We start from the raw sequence: 17,372 nt of genomic DNA on the forward strand, positions 1-17,372 counted from the left end.
AGGGGTTCTAATGAAACACTTTATTTCCAGATCCATAGTTTTACTTCAGCACTTGAAAGACGTCTCAAGGGTTGCAGGTGTGACATCTTCTTCCATCTGTCAAGGAGCAAAGACATTTAATGAATCCTTTAGCAAACTGACCAGCATTTAGATTAAAGGAAGACTGGCTCCCTAAAATCATGTATAGTACACAATTCATCACCAATAACTACAGATTTCAAGTAGCTCACCAGTTTGGAACCCCTACTTGCAAGGGAAGACGTATTCTGTCTCAGCCTGGTCACCTGTAACCACAAGACAGCTTCGTCTCAGTAAATGAAAACAAGTTGACCAAATGTTCCTCAGAAGAGGGGCTAGTAGAGTAACTTACTTGGCTGGTAGTAGTCATAGATCTTGACCACTGCTGGCTTTAGATTCTGTACTGGGAGCTCCTGTATGATGTCCAGGGTGATGCGGAAAGGAAGTGATGTCAGCTGTTGGGAGAAAAACAAACATACGGGTCATTAAATGATCAAAGCAGAAGTTACTGTACATCAAAATATATTATGTTTAAATGAAGCGCCATGTGAATGGTTTTCACCTCACCTCTGTCAAGTACATTAACACATGGTCATCTTTGATATCAACACGAGCCACTTGACTTGAACCCCTCAGCTGTGAAGACAAGTCATTGATATTGCATGAACAAAGAACCGTCATCCTTAAACAAAAGGACACAGATGAGGCAAGACCTCCATGGATAAAGGGCCCAACAACTCACCCTCCCCAAAGAGTCTGGATCTGGAGAAAACCCAGAGAGCATTTTCAAATCCACTATAATCATATTGGTGGTGAGCTCCTTTCCATGATATCTGAGAAAGATGATTGACAACTGATTTTCATAATCAAATGCTTGGATTATTTTAGCCATAAAGACCAGATAAGCATTCTGACTGATCCAAGCCGAGGTACCAACCAGAAGGTCAATAACCTATGCACAGGTATAGCACTAATTCATTTTGGTCAAACCCATTCTGCAGATCACGCTCCAAGATGACACATTTCAAATAATTCATACAAATATGTCCTTCATTCTTACAGAGACTGGAGCTTCAGCGTGACTCTGGGTCTCAAAGACGTCCTGTTGCAGTCCACCTCTGGAGTCACCTGGATACTGAGCGTTGTGCTTCTGGTAGGAGTAGGGACGTTGTAGCGGAGCACCACCTGGGATAGAGAAGAGGAAGTCAGGGAAACCATCCTGTCCGAATACAAACATTTTATGAGCCAGAAGAAACAGCTTCCCTGTAATGTGTATTAAAGTGCATCTTGCGCCACAGGACTGGAGGAGAGATGCATATTCACTGACCTGCACTGAGGCACAAGCACTGCCCTGCACTTCAACGCTGTACTTCCCTTCTGTGTCCTGCAGCGCCCTCTCCTGGTACAGAAGCTTGTTGTTTTGGTTCACATGGAAGAGGCACCGGTCCCCACTGGGAGACCTTACCGTCACTGTGCTGGCTCCTCCTCTACTGAACACCCTGGTGGAGTAGAGAGCCAGGGCCTGGAGGGCCACCACCGTGTCCTAGACATGCACACCACAGGACAATCAGTTCAAAATGAAAAGAGACCATTTTGAAGGGTTGATTATTTTCCTCACATTGAACAGTTGCTCTATCAGTGGAAGGGAGCCTCACCAGGTTGGACATGAAGAACACATGCCCTGTGGTCTGATACAAGTCAATGTTTGTACTAGTGCCCCATTTCAGACCACTGGTGTTTAGGAAGTATACCTGGGTGGAAGAGAAGCCTCCGTAGGCGTTCTGCTGCCTCACCAGCCACCTGACGATGCGGGAGGCGTAGCCCAGGTCAGAGGTAGACCGAGAAGAGGCACTGAGGGACGCCAGCAGAACGTACGAGCTGATCTCCACCTCCAGGGAGGGTGAGGTCTCCGAGGAGGACTGGGACCAGTGCAGGAGACCCCCTGAGGGTTGAGGAGCACACACACACACAAGAATAAGGACTAGCTTATTCATCCTAATACAGACTACACAATACAAAGTTCTGACCTCCCCAATTCATTTCCAAAACTATTTTAGGGTATTTTTTTCTTAACAATAATTTAAAGTTACTATTGTATTGGGCCCATCTGGAGTGCCAGATGGTTTGCACTTTTAGGAGTACTCCATTATCCAGGCATGCTCAATCAAGGCAAGACAGCGCTACCAGGATATAGCTCACCCTCTTGAAATGAGATGGTGTCGAGGTGCTGCAGAAGCCGGGCCCGTGTCTCCACGTCACCTGCCAGGGTGAAGGTGTAGGCCAGCAGAGCAGTAGCGTAGGTGTTGGACAAATCACTGGTGGAGTTCTTCAGGCAAGACAAGCTGTGGTCCACAACAGGATCCTAGAGCACAGAATGACAGCAGCACATTAAAAGCCAGCCTGGTCCCAGATCAGTTTGGACTGGGTTCCATTCAACTTGCTGTTCTGGGGCCTCAGGCAGTTCAAATTGTTGATTAGGGAACACTTTCTGCTGAGGAACGGGATTGTTTGTAAAGGGCATAATTTGTGTATATGCAGAGGTCCCCTGCTAAAAATAAACACCAACAGATCTGGGACCAGACTACAGCACATTTCCTTTCTCACTTTACAGTAGCAACATACCTTAAGGGAACATTTTGACAGTCGCCATATGGTTAGTGAGAAAGTCCATATTGCAAATATACGGTCCCTTACTAGACGTCCGAAAACGTTTGTAAAATTCACGGACGGAGTCGGGCCGTGCGGCAGGGCCGGATCTACCGGGAAGTCAAACGAACTCAGACATTCGGTTTCCGTTTGATAAAATAATCAAATTTGTCATTATTCCGCTGTCCCGGTAAATCCCACAAGAGGGCATAAGCAATCATATTGCAAATGTACAAAACATCACGAATCACAACGTGGCCTTCTCCTAAACGGAAATTATTTCAAAGCCGAAACTTGGTGAGCGTAGGTTTGGCATAATGGGCAGTTGGCCCCGAACAAGATGGCGTCTAGGCCTCAACGGTTCTTGAGTTATGGCCATTTTTCTGGGAAAAAAGGTCCAAAATTAAAATGAGCAAGTCAAGTCAAGGAGCCTCTGGTGTAAATAAAAAAAAGAACCAGCCATTTATCTATCGTAATTTAAGAGAAATCGTACAATGTCAAATTGGTGATGTTTTTTTTTTTTAAACAGTTACAGATCCAGTTGCAGGGTGTTCATACGAATCTTTTTAAAGTGTGCTGCGGAGCTCTGCGAGATTTGTGATTTTCTGAAATAACACTCACTAAACCCTCCGTAAATAACTCAGTTAAAACTCAGGATTCTGTAAAGGCATACCCCAATCAGGATATGAGTTTATTTATAGCTTCCTGTGCCAACCGGAAGTGCCTTAAATGGTGTCATATTGGCTGTTTCCAAGGGTTAGAAAGGTCAGATCTTTTCAAAACTTCATATGTGTGATTAGGCAACCCCCATGAACTGTAAATCAGTCATTTTTCCCATAACATTTCAAAGAAAAACTAAATCACACACAGCTTGGCAGGAGGGACCCATTGGGGTGCAAAGAGACAGACAGTGCCTGTATTAGTTAACCTTGTTGGAACTTTTAAAGAACCGTCAGACCTAGAGTTCCGAAACCTGTTCTAGACCGCAGGTCGATAGAGCCACGTAACTCACCACGCACTAGAAGGTTCTCGGACCGAGAAACAGCCTCGTACATTTGCAATGACTTCAATTCATTTTGACCATCACGAAAATGACAACATTTAGAAATGTCCCAGAGTCGCAAGACTAGGTGCATTGCGACCGCCTCGGCCCATATAGACGGACCCCAACGTTTTTGTCCGATAGCTCATTCAAGGACCCCGTAGCAAGGCATGGAAAACAGTGGATTTTCAGCACCAATTAGGGTCTTGCTCGGGCACCAAATGACCTATCGAGCCTGAAACTTGGGATTCTGAGTTGCCTCAGCTAGGACCCGCAGCTGGAACGTAACTACGTTTTTATTATGGTTTGAAGAGAAGGCGTTGTGAATTTTGGGCCAGCTCTGTAGTATGAGATAGTTGGCTACTAAACGATTTGGAAAAAGTGGGTTTGGTGTCAGAATGATATCTAATTGACTGATGGACAGTGACTTGCTGGTGACTACTGTCCATTTGCAATATGTTTAAACAGTGAGGTACCAGAATCACTGCCCAGCCATCAATTTTGCATTCCTGCAGGATTTTTTTAGCATGACAAATTCGTGATGGTAAATGCCCATTGAACCATATTGCAAATGCACAGTGAATTTGCAAAAGTGAGAAAACATAAACCAATAATGAAATCAACACAACGAGCGATCAATGCCCGGCCATCCTGTGTTCATCAGGCCAGTCAATTTGGCATTTCTGCAGGATTTTGAGCATGTCAAATTAAGACATTTGGCCCCAAAAAAAAGTTACTTTTGACTTCCTATGAAATCACATTGCAAATGGACAAAACATATGCACAAGTAAAAATAATAACAAATGACTAAAGTATGTTGATGAAGTCCTTATACATGTGTAATTGACACAAATCAAAAGAATTTCGAAAAACGATCCAGAAAGCACTTTTTTTGCATTTTTTTTCTCACTTTTTCAAAATGTTGCTTTTTGATGTTGACTTGTTGCATTTGCAATATGAAAAACCACAGTGGATTTTCAAAGTGTTACACCTGGCATTTGCCATATGGCATTTGCAATCAACGACGCCGAATTGAGCGGTATTGGACACCGTGTATATGGTTTGTCCAGTGCCAATAACTTCCCATTCATTTTTGTCCATTTCAGGGGGGTGTTCCCTTCCATATCTAAGCCCATTCTTTGTCATTTCATAGGCTACTAGCAGAGAAATTACTTCACTACGTCGTAGAAGCTGTAAATGACAGTTGATGTAAGACAGATTTCATACAGGAGGCTGAATGAGTTGCCTGTAATGACGGTGTGAGAAATGGTTCCACGGAGTGAAGCTACTTACCGTCACGGACATGTTGAGCTCCAGCATTGAAGCAGTGATGTAAGCCGTCAGTGTGACTTCATCCGTCACTCCACCCTAGAAAACAATGTCAAGACACCAACTGTATCTAGCCTGTTGAAATCAAACTACGGCCGGTCTGACGAAACAGACAACCAGTTTATTAGCAATATAAATACCTTCATTCGGTTGTTCAAGAGCTTCCCTAAAGTTCTGAAACAGCCATGTTGGCCTTGTTGACGGTCCAACCAAGTCTTGGATTGCTCCATCGTTGCCGGGTCAACATAGATGAAAGACTGGGCTTTGCCGAAGGATCTCAAGACAAAAGCAGTCAGCCTGAAGAAAGAAGTGGATTCATTTAAAAGCCCTGACATAATATCGTCAAGCTCCAAGTCATGACATCACACGTCAGCTGTCCTATCCATCGTCTCCATGCCAGAGATGCCATTTGATTGGTCAATACGTCATTGAAACTACCAGTAGGTGAAAAACAAGCCAAGTACTCACCAGGTGTTCCCCAAGCCTTGTCCAAACGTGCTGTACGCACCATCGGCATTCTTGTAGTTCAGCTGCCTTTGGTAACCTGCCGGTGGGTTTTTATCATCAACGGTGACCAAGCGCTTGTTCTATTCCCAGAGTTGTGCCCCAAACGGCTCCCTATATATCCACATCAGGGCTCTCCAACCCTGTTCATGGAGAGCTACTCTCCAACCAAGTTGTAATTAACCCCATTCAACCAGCTAATTATTAGAAGGGGAGCGAGATTAGGGTTGGAGTGAAAACCTACATACAGGACAGTAACAAGGTCGGAGAGTCCTGCCCTATGTAAGGAATAGGGTGCTATGAGACAGTGTCAATATTCTACCATCAAATGACTTCAGTAGAAAACCATGTGTTGGGTCAGTGATATCATCTGTTATGCAGCTCCGCCGTTACCATGACAGCAGGGTACACCGTGGAGAAACACTTTAAAATAGAAAACAAAATTCTCTAATTGGACAAATCCAGCCCGGTTTGTGGATTTGGCATCTAATCAAGACAGATTTTAAGGGACTCTCCTACCACTAGTGAGGAACTTGGTGGCCTTTTCTAGGATGGCTGGCGTGAGCTGCTCTGTGTTCCTCAGGTACTCCAGGATGTAGATATTGGGGGAGAGCAGGGCCATATTCTGCTCCCCACACCCATACGGCATCTGCAACAGTCCATCCAGGTTGTTGAGGGCCCGACCCAGGATGTCCCCTACAGAGAAAAAAGGGACTTCTGTTACAGCAAACAGCAGCATCGTCACTTCCCACCACTACACAATGGTTTATTTTACCCAGAACTGAGAGGGAAATCCTAGCAGAGCCATCCACCACATTCTGGGGAAGTTGCAGTTCCACCTCCTCCGTCAGAGCTTCTCCTGTGGACACAAAGAGGAGCTGAATGAAGATGATCACGTCAACCACCGTGAACATTCAACGTTGATTCATTACTGACCAGTAGGACACAGCAACCAGTTGTAGGTGTGGCTCTTCTCTGTTCCCTCAGCCTGGAGGAGGAGAGGGATTCATTTCAGAGGCAGTATCTGTGCTACCTAACGTTAGTTCTCCCACAGCAGTACACTACATACCTTCACCAGCAGGCTCCGTGTGACTGTGTCAACGCGTCCTCTCTCCGGTACGTTCACAACCCCATTGTCACACGCAGTCTGGGACCGGACAGCCTCCGCACTAACAGACACGTTCAAAACCCCTACACACAGTACAGCGCAGGTTACACAACATCCAATACGGTGACAGTACACAACTCAGGTTGACATGCATTCTGCCGTTTGAACAGATGAAGACTAACCCAGGACAGAGGGGGCCATTGTCCAACTGAAGGTCTTTCGTCCATTGGCACACAAGCACGAGGAGTCCTGGACATCACGCAAGGGTGTGAGAGTGTAGTCCGAGGAAAGAGCTGGAGTCACAGAAACCTGCCAAAGAGGAACACGGCGTAAGATAACAATACAACTCAAGAAACCATCCTGGTGCAGTGTCGTACCATGATGCACTTGGAGAGGTAGTTAAACACAGTGGCCTTCAGCTCAAAGTGCTCTCCCCGGATGACTGAGTAGGGCAGGGTGAGCTCCAGGAAGAAGGGCTGGAAGACCGTGAGCTCCACCAGAGGAGCCAGACCGAAGCCACTGGGGGCCAGGCAGAAGACCTCAGTCTCCCAGGTGGTGATGGTGTCTGGGACTGTCAGGGGGACATCTAAAGATCCAGACTCCCTGGAATACAGAGGTCAGAGTTCAAACAGAAATCCACCACGTGTGTCTCATTTCAACACAGTTTGTTGTTACAAATGCATTTAAGCTTTATCTAACCAGGGACACCCATTGAGGTCAAAGGGTCTTTCCTAAGAGAAAGCTGGCCTACAGAGGTTCAGGTTCCTAATCTACACCACTACTGTTTGGATACGAGGCAAGAGCTAAGAGGGCTTTCACCAGAGGTCGGCCTCACTCTGCAGAGCACTTACCCAACTTCCACAAGGTCCCAAATCCATGTCTCAGGGAAGAATGTACGGACCGTCTGTATGGGTGGCGGAGGTGGAGCGGCAAGTCCACCAGCCACAGCCATTTCAAGTCTAGGACCCGCTGATCCAGGCCTAGCCGATCCAGGCCTAGCCATTAGGCTGTAAGCTACTACCAACACAAAACATGGCCATTAGTGTCAAGTTAAAAATAGACTGAATGCTGCTGGGCTCAGTGAGTGCATGCAGTGTTTAGACCAGGCTTTGTTATTCTAGCAAAAGGTCATCCATAACCCAAGATTCATTAGACTTGGCAATGAGAATAAGGGTTGGTAAGGACATCTCACCATAGGAGCGATAGTACTGGTTCCCCTGGTAACTGAGGCAGGAAGGTACTCTTATATCCAGGTTAGTCGCTAGCTTCAATCCCAGTGTCTAGAAATAGCAGAACCAATTTAGTAATAAAAGTCAGTTTGTCATTCTATTAAGTTTAACACATTGTAACAGTACGGTGACTGATTCTTCCCAGAAAGAAGAAAAAGAGGCTTCAAGTTGAGAAAACAGGGCAGAAATATTTACCTGAAAAACTGCATAAGGATCATTTGTCTGCTCAGACGGTCCATATGGGTGTGGTATTATGGATCTCCTTGGTCGAACGCGTAAACATGCTACTGGATCTTCAAGCTCGTAGGGAATATAGGTCATTTCCTTGACCGGTAACAAATCAAATATCTGGAAAGGGACAACAGGGAGGTGTGAAATTACCTTGTTCATTGGGGACCAAACAGAACAGACTGAAACGACTACTTGGGGAAACACTCCATTTTGTTGTCCATTGCTAAACGTTCAACAAGGAGGTGCTTTCCAGTTACTGAGAGGCAATAGAAAGTGGGCCTCAAGCCAGAGAATGAGTCCCATCACATTTGATAAAAGCTCCCTACAGTGAACAGATCCACTCCATGTCTGCTGTAGTCACTGGTTGTATTCCCAGCACCACCAAAACAGTAGGTATGGTGGTACCACTTGTTCACTTCAGTGAGCCGTGTTACCTTGTCAGCATCCAGCCTCTTCCCTGGCTCCATGATGCCAACACTCTGGTCAACAGCACTGAGGCCACAGAGGGAACCGGGCCGGGCCGAGAGATGCAGGGTGTTCTCCTCCCCTGGGACAGCGTTGGAGGGAGAGAACTCCACCAACACCTGGCAGACACAGATCCCATTACTCCAGGTATGATACAGTCTGCATGGAAATACTGGACACCTTTCATAAAAGGACAACAATGTTTGTGATGTACAGTCACTGGGGATATGCCAGACTCCTCCACACACACACACCTTGTTCCTGAAGCATTTCTCAGTGGGGAAGTTCATGCTGTGGGCGATGACAGTCTCACTGGGTAGCATACTGTACACCAGGAGCTGAACCACCGGCGCCATCTCTGGGACCACTGCCAACGTCAAGGTGACGTCACCCTCAGCTACTGCAACGCAAGAGCAGGTCACTCATTAAGCACCTTCCAGAACGTTCAGAATCACTTCATGAAATTCACTCACCAGGACTGTCCTGCTGCACAGTAACATTGATGTGTCCATGCTGAACTATGACCCCTCTGGACAAGGCCTGGAGGGAAAGGAAACAGTTCTCAGCAAGAGTGGAAACGTTGCAACCTGGACTCACGGGGTTGACGTAACACGGTTAACAAATCCAGGACTCCAATTAGTATGATACGTTAGCACCTATTCATTTGTGGATGCCCATCATCCATTTTATATAGGTTATGAATTTGATAAATGTATTATTTATAGATTACGAATTCCTATTTGTAACATGAGCTAGGTTGGGTTACAGTGGTTGATTAGGAGTATTGGTGTAGTTTAGGAACATCCTTCCTTTGAAAGTGTGGCTCGGGCCTGAAATGATCCTGGTCAAAAGGAGTGCAAATAGGAAATATGGTGCTGTTTGAGAGGCACCATGGGTTTGCAGGTTGTTCCTGGTTCTACTCACCAGGTAGAGGACAGCCACAGAGCCCTTTGGGACAGTCTCCCCTACGATGGCATAGCGGATGGTGATCGACACCGCCTGCCCACACGCCAGTGGTTTCTCCACCTTCTGAATAGCCAGGGAGCTGGACGGTTTAATGTCAGGGGCAGCGGGCTGGATCAGCGAGAGTAGGTGTTGCCCTCTGTTGAAATAGGGGACCCTGTATCCTGGGTACTCCACTTGTGGGGTGTCGCTCACCTGGAAAGGAACAAAAGGAATAGTAACTAAAGGCCCAATCCTAAATCAACCCCTTGAGCCCGTCCTATATACAGTGGGGATCTGAGAGGATGACAGGAAGCAATATGGTAACAGATCCACCTTACTTCCACCTAGCCTGTTAAGGTCATGACCTCTGGGCATCGTTTCCCCAACAGTCCTGGGGACCCCAAGCGGTGCACGTTTTGGTTCCCCCGTCACAGGAATGTCATAATTCCTATCTCTGTTTAAGAATTTCTAAGATTCTTATTTGTATAAAATAGACAGGGACCAGTCTCCTCAAAATTAGATGATAGTATTTATTCTCGGAGCTCGCTGCCATGAAACCACAAACAGTTTATATACTAAATATGACGCCATAGGTTATAAAATGTCTTTCCTCCTATGACCAGGACAGAACAGGTTCAAAAGTTTATTCCAACCCACTAGCTCACTCACTCCAGACACACACTTATCCAGATTAACTTCTGGAATCTTCACCTTCATCCATCACTATTTAGAAGACTTTTCCATTATCTGGAACTCTCTATCTTATCTAAACATCCCAGAGCTAAGTTGAGTCGGTTCAACCATAGGTTAACGACCCTTTTTGCTTGCTTAAAAAGCCACAATCCTTCCTTATGAATTGACATTATTAATCAGATATAATAAAGAGTATAAGTTTAATTAGTTATAGTTCTATTTAAAATGTAGATATTGTTTAGTCCCAGACACTGGCATCGAGTATAAAGTCTCTCAAACCTAGAAGGAATCATACTTACTACGAGGTTAATATTCTCTTTGGGCAGACTGGTTGTGTTGACGGAGAACCTGGCAATACCACGACTGTCCGTGGTTAGGTTCTGTAGTCGTAGATATGAGGACCAGCCTTTCTCCTCGAACAGGTAGACTAACATGTCAGAGATGGGTGTGTTGTTATATCGAACAGCATTTATCTGAAGAAAAAGGGGGGTGTTGTATGAATGAAGTGACACCACATACTGGTAGTTCAGGAAGCAGGACAAACCAAGCATACACAATGCAACAGGAACACCATTTGGACTTACCTTGCCTTCGATAATTGATCCATGCTCATAGATTTGGGGCGTGTCAACAAATGTGAATTCTCCAATCACATAGGAGAGCTCTACATTTTTTTCCTCAGACAGTGTAATACCTGTCAAATGAAAACAAATATGGTTTTATTTCACAATACAGAAACTGAATTGCAGTGCAGCTTCCACAGAATATTAAAACAGCATTACATAAAACCCTGCTGCAGCACCAACGGTCAAAAAGCTCTTTCTTACAAAACCTTGAGCCAACGCAGAGTAACCCAAACTCAGTTCTGGGGACCCCCCCTGGGTGCACCTTGTAGTTTCTTGCCCTGGCACTCCAGCTGATTCAAATCAAAACTACATTATGAGATGGTTATTTCAGTCAGCTGTGTAGCGCTCGGGCAAAAACCAAAACATGAACCCAGGGGGAACCCCAGGACAGTTAGGCAATAGTTACGTCGCCATCAGCTGAAGTGAAATGAAGGGTTTGTCTTGAGTCAACAACATGATGCATCTCATAATGATTGTGATGAGGACTTGCCTGTCCCCTCCTCCTGTACTTCTGCATGGACACTAAACACGTCTCCCAGCAATTTCTCTCCTGCATTCTTTGTGAAAAGTGCCATGTTGAAGACACAAGAAGCACAGCCAGTATGGTCCATCTAGGAAAAGCAAGCAGAACCACACATAAAAACAGATTTAAATCCCATTCAAAATGTAATAGGTTGGTAAAAACAGCACTACTCGTTTTAGGAAAGCATACAGACCTCTATTGACTCTTTGTGGCATGGAGGTGTGTAATCAGGAACTCCTTGTGGATTTCGCTCATCAATTGTTATTGGTATCACTGCATTGTCCACCAAAGGTCGGCACAACTTGACCCCTGCTTTACCAGGTACAGGCTGCCCATACGTGTATCTGATTTCAATTCACAACAAGACAAGTGTCAATTTCCTACATCCAGTTACCATATTAAAAACATAAGACCTAAAGGCTTCAAGTCAGGCGTTTAACACGGTCAATGAATCTGGACCTGTATTCATAGAGCCTCAGAACGGGATCAGTTTTAACTATAGATCATAATGAACAAGGTCACATGTCAGGCTGGGACCTGATCCTAGAACTGCCATCCTAATTTGAGATGCTTTATGACCGAAGAACCAGCTGTTCATGTGATTGCCACTAACAAATCTCAGGGATCCTAGCAGCAGTAGCACTATAGGTCTTCAATTAGCATGGGTCATTAATGCAGACCACATGCATATTTAAATAAGTGTATTATGTCAAATGAAGCTACAGTACTAGCAGAGGCTGCTGCCTACAGACTTGACATCATTGGAATACTAGTCACTAATAATGCTTACATACCTTGCATTACTCATCTCATATGTTTATAGTGTATTCTATACCTCTGACATTGATCATCTATCGCTGCACCCGCAACATGAACCAATAAAATGTTATTTACTTGTATTTTCAAATCCTTCATTTGAAACGTGAAAGTAAATGTAATACTTCTAATAGTAGTTGAACCCAGGTCTGCCTTCACGTAATGAGATAATTAATGACATGTAGTGGAGTTAGACATCACCTTGTAACTACAGTACATTGCAAATCACCAATAGTGTTTACTCACTCTGCACACACTTTCACTTCATACTCTTCTTGAACAACGCTGATCTTGTCAGTGAGGTTCATTTTGATCTCAAACTTGGGCAAAACTACAGATAAAAAGAACAGCAGTCAACTCCAGAACGTTCCAGGATTGTGATGCAACATTACCGAGCATGAAAGAGAAACTCAACCTACCATACTGTTCTACCTTGAAGTTGTGGTAGATTTTCTCTTCACCAATCCACACTACAATGGTATAGGATCCTACAGGTGCTTCAGAGTTCAGGGGGTGAGAAAGCTGCAGAATGTTGCCACTGGATGTAGTGTTGACCCACTGTCCAATCCGGTTGTGATTAACATCCTGTTGGTTCATAGGAAGGGGCATGTTCAGCAGGACACAACGTTGTGGAAAGTTCACAACGGTATACAGGACAAGGAGTCAGTTCTATCTGCAACATTCATCTACCGAAGAGGGCCCAGATTACACACAACGCTGATTGGAAGTATTTAGCCATCTTCTACAGTAGGTGGATATGAGGACCTAGCTAGCAGGGGGAGTCATAATGCTGCAGTCTTTACACGGACAGTCAACATAAAGTTACACCAACAAGGATCTTACCTCAAGTTCCACAATGTTGTACTGTGAAGGGCAAAGACAAGAGATGGGCGTCATGTTTCATTAAGAACTCCAATGCCAAAACGGAGCATAGCTGTCTACAGCTACTAGACAGGTGATTGGCTTGGTCACTTAACGTAAACATCACATGTAACATTTGCAATTCAATCTCAGGAAAAGATGATCCCATACATTCCAATCTGACCTATACGAATGGAAGCCTCATGTCATGGCTGTACATAATACCAGACTGCTATGTCCATCACAGTATTGTGACACTTCTGCATCTTGGATTGAAATAGTAGAGACTGAACTAAAATACTATTGTCAATCGTATATTTTCAACTCACCAGCTGATTGACGGGGCTAAAATGGGTATCCAAGGTGACGACTCTAAAAAGCACTGTAAACAGCCAACGACAAGACGACAAACACAATGAGAATATTAGAAGCATAATTCCAAGGATTCCCAGAAATACTGGTTGAGGATTTCCAGCCTGATTCCAGTGTACATATCCTGAGTGAACCCAGGGGGATTTACTGCATCTGCACCACATTCCTGAACAACGAGGCTCTTCAGATGTCTACCGTTTCCCTCTACAATCCTCATAAGCCACGCATGACGTTAGAACATAGTGGACGGGACCAGACTGGGGAAGAGCATTGCCAGCAATGATGGTGTTCTTTTCTACACAATTATTGCCTGATGCATTTCAAACAATACTTCATTGTAATACTGTTATAGCCTCAAATAAACAAAGGGAGCACGGTGGGGTCGTGGATAACTGTTGATGTCAAAATGGGGTCAGGGGCCCAAAAAGGTCAAAGCCCCGGAGTAAACCATTACAGAACATGCCAACACCTAATTGGCCTGTTTCTTAGCAACCAGACTAAACATTACCCGTTTGTCCTGGGTTGTAGATTGGTTTGTCCGTTTGGATGAACGTCACGGGGCTGTAGGGTTTGATCATGACCCTTCTCTCCTCTGTTGATAGGAATGTTTCTCCTCGAACCTCCACCTTAAAGTTCTGCACTTTGTCGCTATTCACACGAGGGGCCTGTCAGGGACGGAAACAGGGCAACGCCGGTGAACAAACGGACCGATAACATAGGACATTCAAATGTGGTGCCGTGTGGCCCAGTTGGTAAGAGCGTGCCACTAGCCACTTCAAGGTAGAGCGTTTAACTCCTGCAGGGATCCCATTATGCATTCAGCCTACTGTAAGTTACAGACAGTGGGGCAAAGAAGTATTTCTAGTCAGCCACCAATTGTGCAAGTTCTCCCACTTAAAAAGGAGAGGCCTGTAATTTTCATCATAGGTACACTTCAACTATGACAGACAAAATGAGAATTTATTTTCTCCAGAAAAATCACATTGTAGGATTTGTAATTGTTTGAACTTGTTATCAGTATAAAAAAAGACACCTGTCCACAACCTCAAAAAGTCACACTCCAAACTCCACTATGGCCAAGACCAAAGAGCTGTCAAAGGACACCAGAAACAAAATTGTAGACCTGCACCAGGCTGGGAAGACTGAATCTGCAATAGGTAAGTAGCTTGGTTTGAAGAAATCAACTGTGGGAGCAATTATTAGGAAATGGAAGACATACAAGACCACTGATAATCTCCCTCGATCTGGGGCTCCATGCAAGATCTCACTAGAGAGCATTTGGATGATCCAGAAGAAGAGAATGTCATATGGTCAGATGAAACCAAAATATAACTTTTTGGTAAAAACTCAACTCGTCATGTTTGGAGGACAAAGAATGCTGAGTTGCATCCAAACCTACTGTGAAGCATGGGGGTGGAAACATCATGCGTTGGGGCTGTTTTTCTGCAAAGGGACCAGGACGACTGATCCGTGTAAAGGAAAGAATGAATGAGGCCATGCATCGTGAAAAACCTCCTTCCATCAGCAAGGGCATTGAGGATGAAACGTGGCTGGGTCTTTCAGCATGACAATGATCCCAAACACACCGCCCGGGCAACGAAGGAGTGGCTTCGTAAGAAGCATTTCAAGGTCCTGGAGTGGCCTAGCCAGTCTCCAGATCTCAACCCCATAGAAAATCTTGAGGGAGTTGGAAGTCCGTGTTGCCCAGCAACAGCCCCAAAACATCACTGCTCTAGAGGAGATCTGCATGGAGGAATGGGCCAAAATACCAGCAACAGTGTGTGAAAACCTTGTCAAATGTTTTCTGTAAGTCTTCACCTCTGTCATTGCCAACAAAGGGTATATAACAAAGTATTGAGATAAATAAACTTTTGTTATTGACCAAATACTTTCCACCATCATTTGCAAATAAATTCATTAAAAATCCTACAATGTGATTTTCTTTCCTTATTTTGTTTGTCATAGTTGAAGTGTACCTATGATGAAAATTACAGGCCTCTCCTTTTTAAGTGGCTGACTGTATATAACTTGTCTCAATAGTATATACTAGCATTCAATCAAAACCTGGTACAAATTGGAAGAAAAGTTCTGGTAGGCCACCACTGACATTTCCCATAAAATAAGCTGGCATTGCACAAAGAACCTAAGCGATGCATCAAAGCTGAGCAGTACAGTCCACTCTTAATGGAATGGTTCTGGAAGTCCACCAGTGCTGGGCTGACCTGAAACTGGAAACAGCGGTGAAACTCTTGGTCAGAACTCTGGTGGAGAAGTCTCTTGTTCTGCCCGTCGGCCATCAGAGATACGGTCATGACCAGGGTCTCGTTGGGCTGCAGAAGGCTGGCACAAAGCTTGGCCTCTGAGCCTGCCTGGATCACTGCAGGAACGGCTACCATGTAAACCCTACAGAGAACACACCCGGCAACAGGAAAATCAGTACATCTCTAAACCCAAAGCCAGTTGAAATATACAAGAGGGGATAAAGATCTGCAGAAAGGGTAGGTGAAAAATTGCTCTCAAAAGTCTGATCACTAAATTCTAACTGCAGATGGACTTACGGTCTTGGAGTCTCTTGACAGACACAAAGCCAGTGAATGCAGGCAAAGAGTATCCATCTCCAAACCTGAAGCCCAGGAAGAACCATGACTAAAGGAGAAAAATAAAATCACCAAGTCTGTTATGACCCAGTATTCCTACTGCACAGTATACAGGTTGTGTCTAGATGGGATCCAGATTGCCAATTGACTTCACCTATAAGGTTAGAGCTTCCACAGCAGGTTAGGAGATATAGGTTAAGGGTTGGCTAATAAAATACAATTGAATTTAAAATTATTTCCTGGGCACTGCAAACCATGCACTCCATTTCAGAAGCATCTACCCACTGACATACCACCAGACAGGGAGAAGCTTCCCCAAACAGGTCTCAGACCATTTTGTACGCATATATATTACATTTGTATTCGTGGATGTACATCCATTTCATATGATGTTAAAAATAGACATCTTACAAATTCCAATGTGTTGTGGCCAACATGAACTAGGTAGCTAACATTATCTAGGCTAAACATTAGGAGTAAAGGTGGTTAGCATGTTGGCTAACCTTCACCCTTTTAGCTAACTAGTTCCAAAGTAGATGAAGTTGCTTATTACCCAAATAGTTATACGGCAGTTTTACTACACCCACCCCTCCACCCTTTTGGTTATTGTAGCTGTCAGTCTTCTGTAAAAATACCAAACTTTACATTTCATACAGATTTCAGCCTGTCAGATTTACAGTTACTATGTTACATATAGTCCATGAGACCAGGCTGCAGACACAGGTCGGTAAAAAAGGCTCAATTGCATGTAGGTTAGTGTTTTACTTCTAAACCGAGTTACAATATATCGGGCTAGAAACTGGGCGCCAAACACAGATTGCAAAAGTGTAACGTGCACTAGGAGACAGTATTATGTTGCTAAACCCTTTTGGATTGCATTTGGTATAGCCTGTATAAGACCAGATGCAAGTAACATTTAAAAACTATTGTTTTGGGTATATGATTGCAACACAAGTTCCTAGAACACCTGTGCACTAGGCATACTCACCGCAGCGGGTTGTCAGTCGAAAGTAAACATCCCCCGTCGGTCATGTCCCTATAAATATCCTTAGTTCCGGACTTTTTCCCCTTCTAATTACTAAGCGCTCGCACCTGCTGGATATTCAGGGAGTTCGATTAGACTGAACGGCCATTTCAAATGCTCGATCATATTGTCAACAAGGCAGCATGTTGATTACCTCAACTAACCTGTGGACTCGGTACCGGTGCTGTAGAGAAATGCTAATTCTTATGTAGGTGACCAAACTATTGTTGATAAAGGGCTACAACTCAGAGTTGAGCCTGTGGGGTCCCCTACAGGATAGCTCCCGCATTACACTAATGGCCAAAACCAGCGCACACACACATGGTCTCCGTTGTCTCTGAAC

At 44.6% G+C, this 17,372-nt stretch overlaps 1 protein-coding gene across 4 annotated transcripts; it reads right to left on the reverse strand.

Moving 5' to 3' along the window:
* Window positions 1–17,204, reverse strand: LOC116358983 (alpha-2-macroglobulin-like). Of its 4 annotated transcripts, none has more exons than XM_031811528.1 (37): window positions 16,994–17,204; window positions 15,967–16,054; window positions 15,631–15,811; window positions 13,917–14,073; window positions 13,366–13,418; window positions 13,019–13,039; window positions 12,595–12,760; window positions 12,422–12,506; window positions 11,553–11,703; window positions 11,327–11,447; window positions 10,795–10,904; window positions 10,510–10,683; window positions 9,497–9,730; window positions 9,046–9,112; window positions 8,827–8,972; window positions 8,542–8,691; window positions 8,072–8,224; window positions 7,840–7,927; window positions 7,499–7,664; window positions 7,025–7,250; window positions 6,830–6,956; window positions 6,609–6,730; window positions 6,476–6,527; window positions 6,315–6,398; window positions 6,059–6,235; window positions 5,504–5,579; window positions 5,176–5,332; window positions 5,000–5,074; window positions 2,218–2,380; window positions 1,770–1,960; window positions 1,346–1,561; window positions 1,079–1,203; window positions 761–851; window positions 586–654; window positions 371–473; window positions 231–284; window positions 1–96 (listed from the first exon to the last, which is right to left on the reverse strand). In XM_031811528.1, exons 2-36 carry the CDS (start codon window positions 16,050–16,052, stop codon window positions 244–246), a joined length of 4,404 nt encoding a protein of 1,467 aa, XP_031667388.1. In that variant the 5' UTR covers window positions 16,053–16,054; window positions 16,994–17,204; the 3' UTR covers window positions 1–96; window positions 231–243. The 4 variants fall into 4 exon arrangements, with proteins under 4 accessions (XP_031667388.1, XP_031667391.1, XP_031667390.1 ...); XM_031811531.1 differs by having other exon boundaries at window positions 2–96; window positions 7,499–7,661; window positions 8,827–8,969; XM_031811530.1 differs by having other exon boundaries at window positions 2–96; window positions 8,827–8,969.
* Window positions 17,205–17,372: the final 168 nt, after the last annotated feature.

This window comes from Oncorhynchus kisutch, unplaced genomic scaffold (genome assembly GCF_002021735.2).
Source record: "Oncorhynchus kisutch isolate 150728-3 unplaced genomic scaffold, Okis_V2 Okis01b-Okis20b_hom, whole genome shotgun sequence".
NCBI classification, from domain to species: domain Eukaryota; kingdom Metazoa; phylum Chordata; class Actinopteri; order Salmoniformes; family Salmonidae; genus Oncorhynchus; species Oncorhynchus kisutch.

What these genes read in the sequence shown, in the direction of transcription:
- LOC116358983 (XM_031811528.1), bottom strand. Translation starts at nt 16,052, where the DNA reads ATGGTTCTTCCTGGGCTTCAGGTTTGGAGATGGATACTCTTTGCCTGC. An exon ending in ACCGCTGTTTCCAGTTTCAG is followed by an intron (nt 14,074 to 15,630) that starts GTCAGCCCAGCA and finishes CGTCCCTGACAG; the next exon opens with GCCCCTCGTGTGAATAGCGA. An exon ending in GATTTCCCTCTCAGTTCTGG is followed by an intron (nt 6,236 to 6,314) that starts GTAAAATAAACC and finishes TTTTCTCTGTAG; the next exon opens with GGGACATCCTGGGTCGGGCC.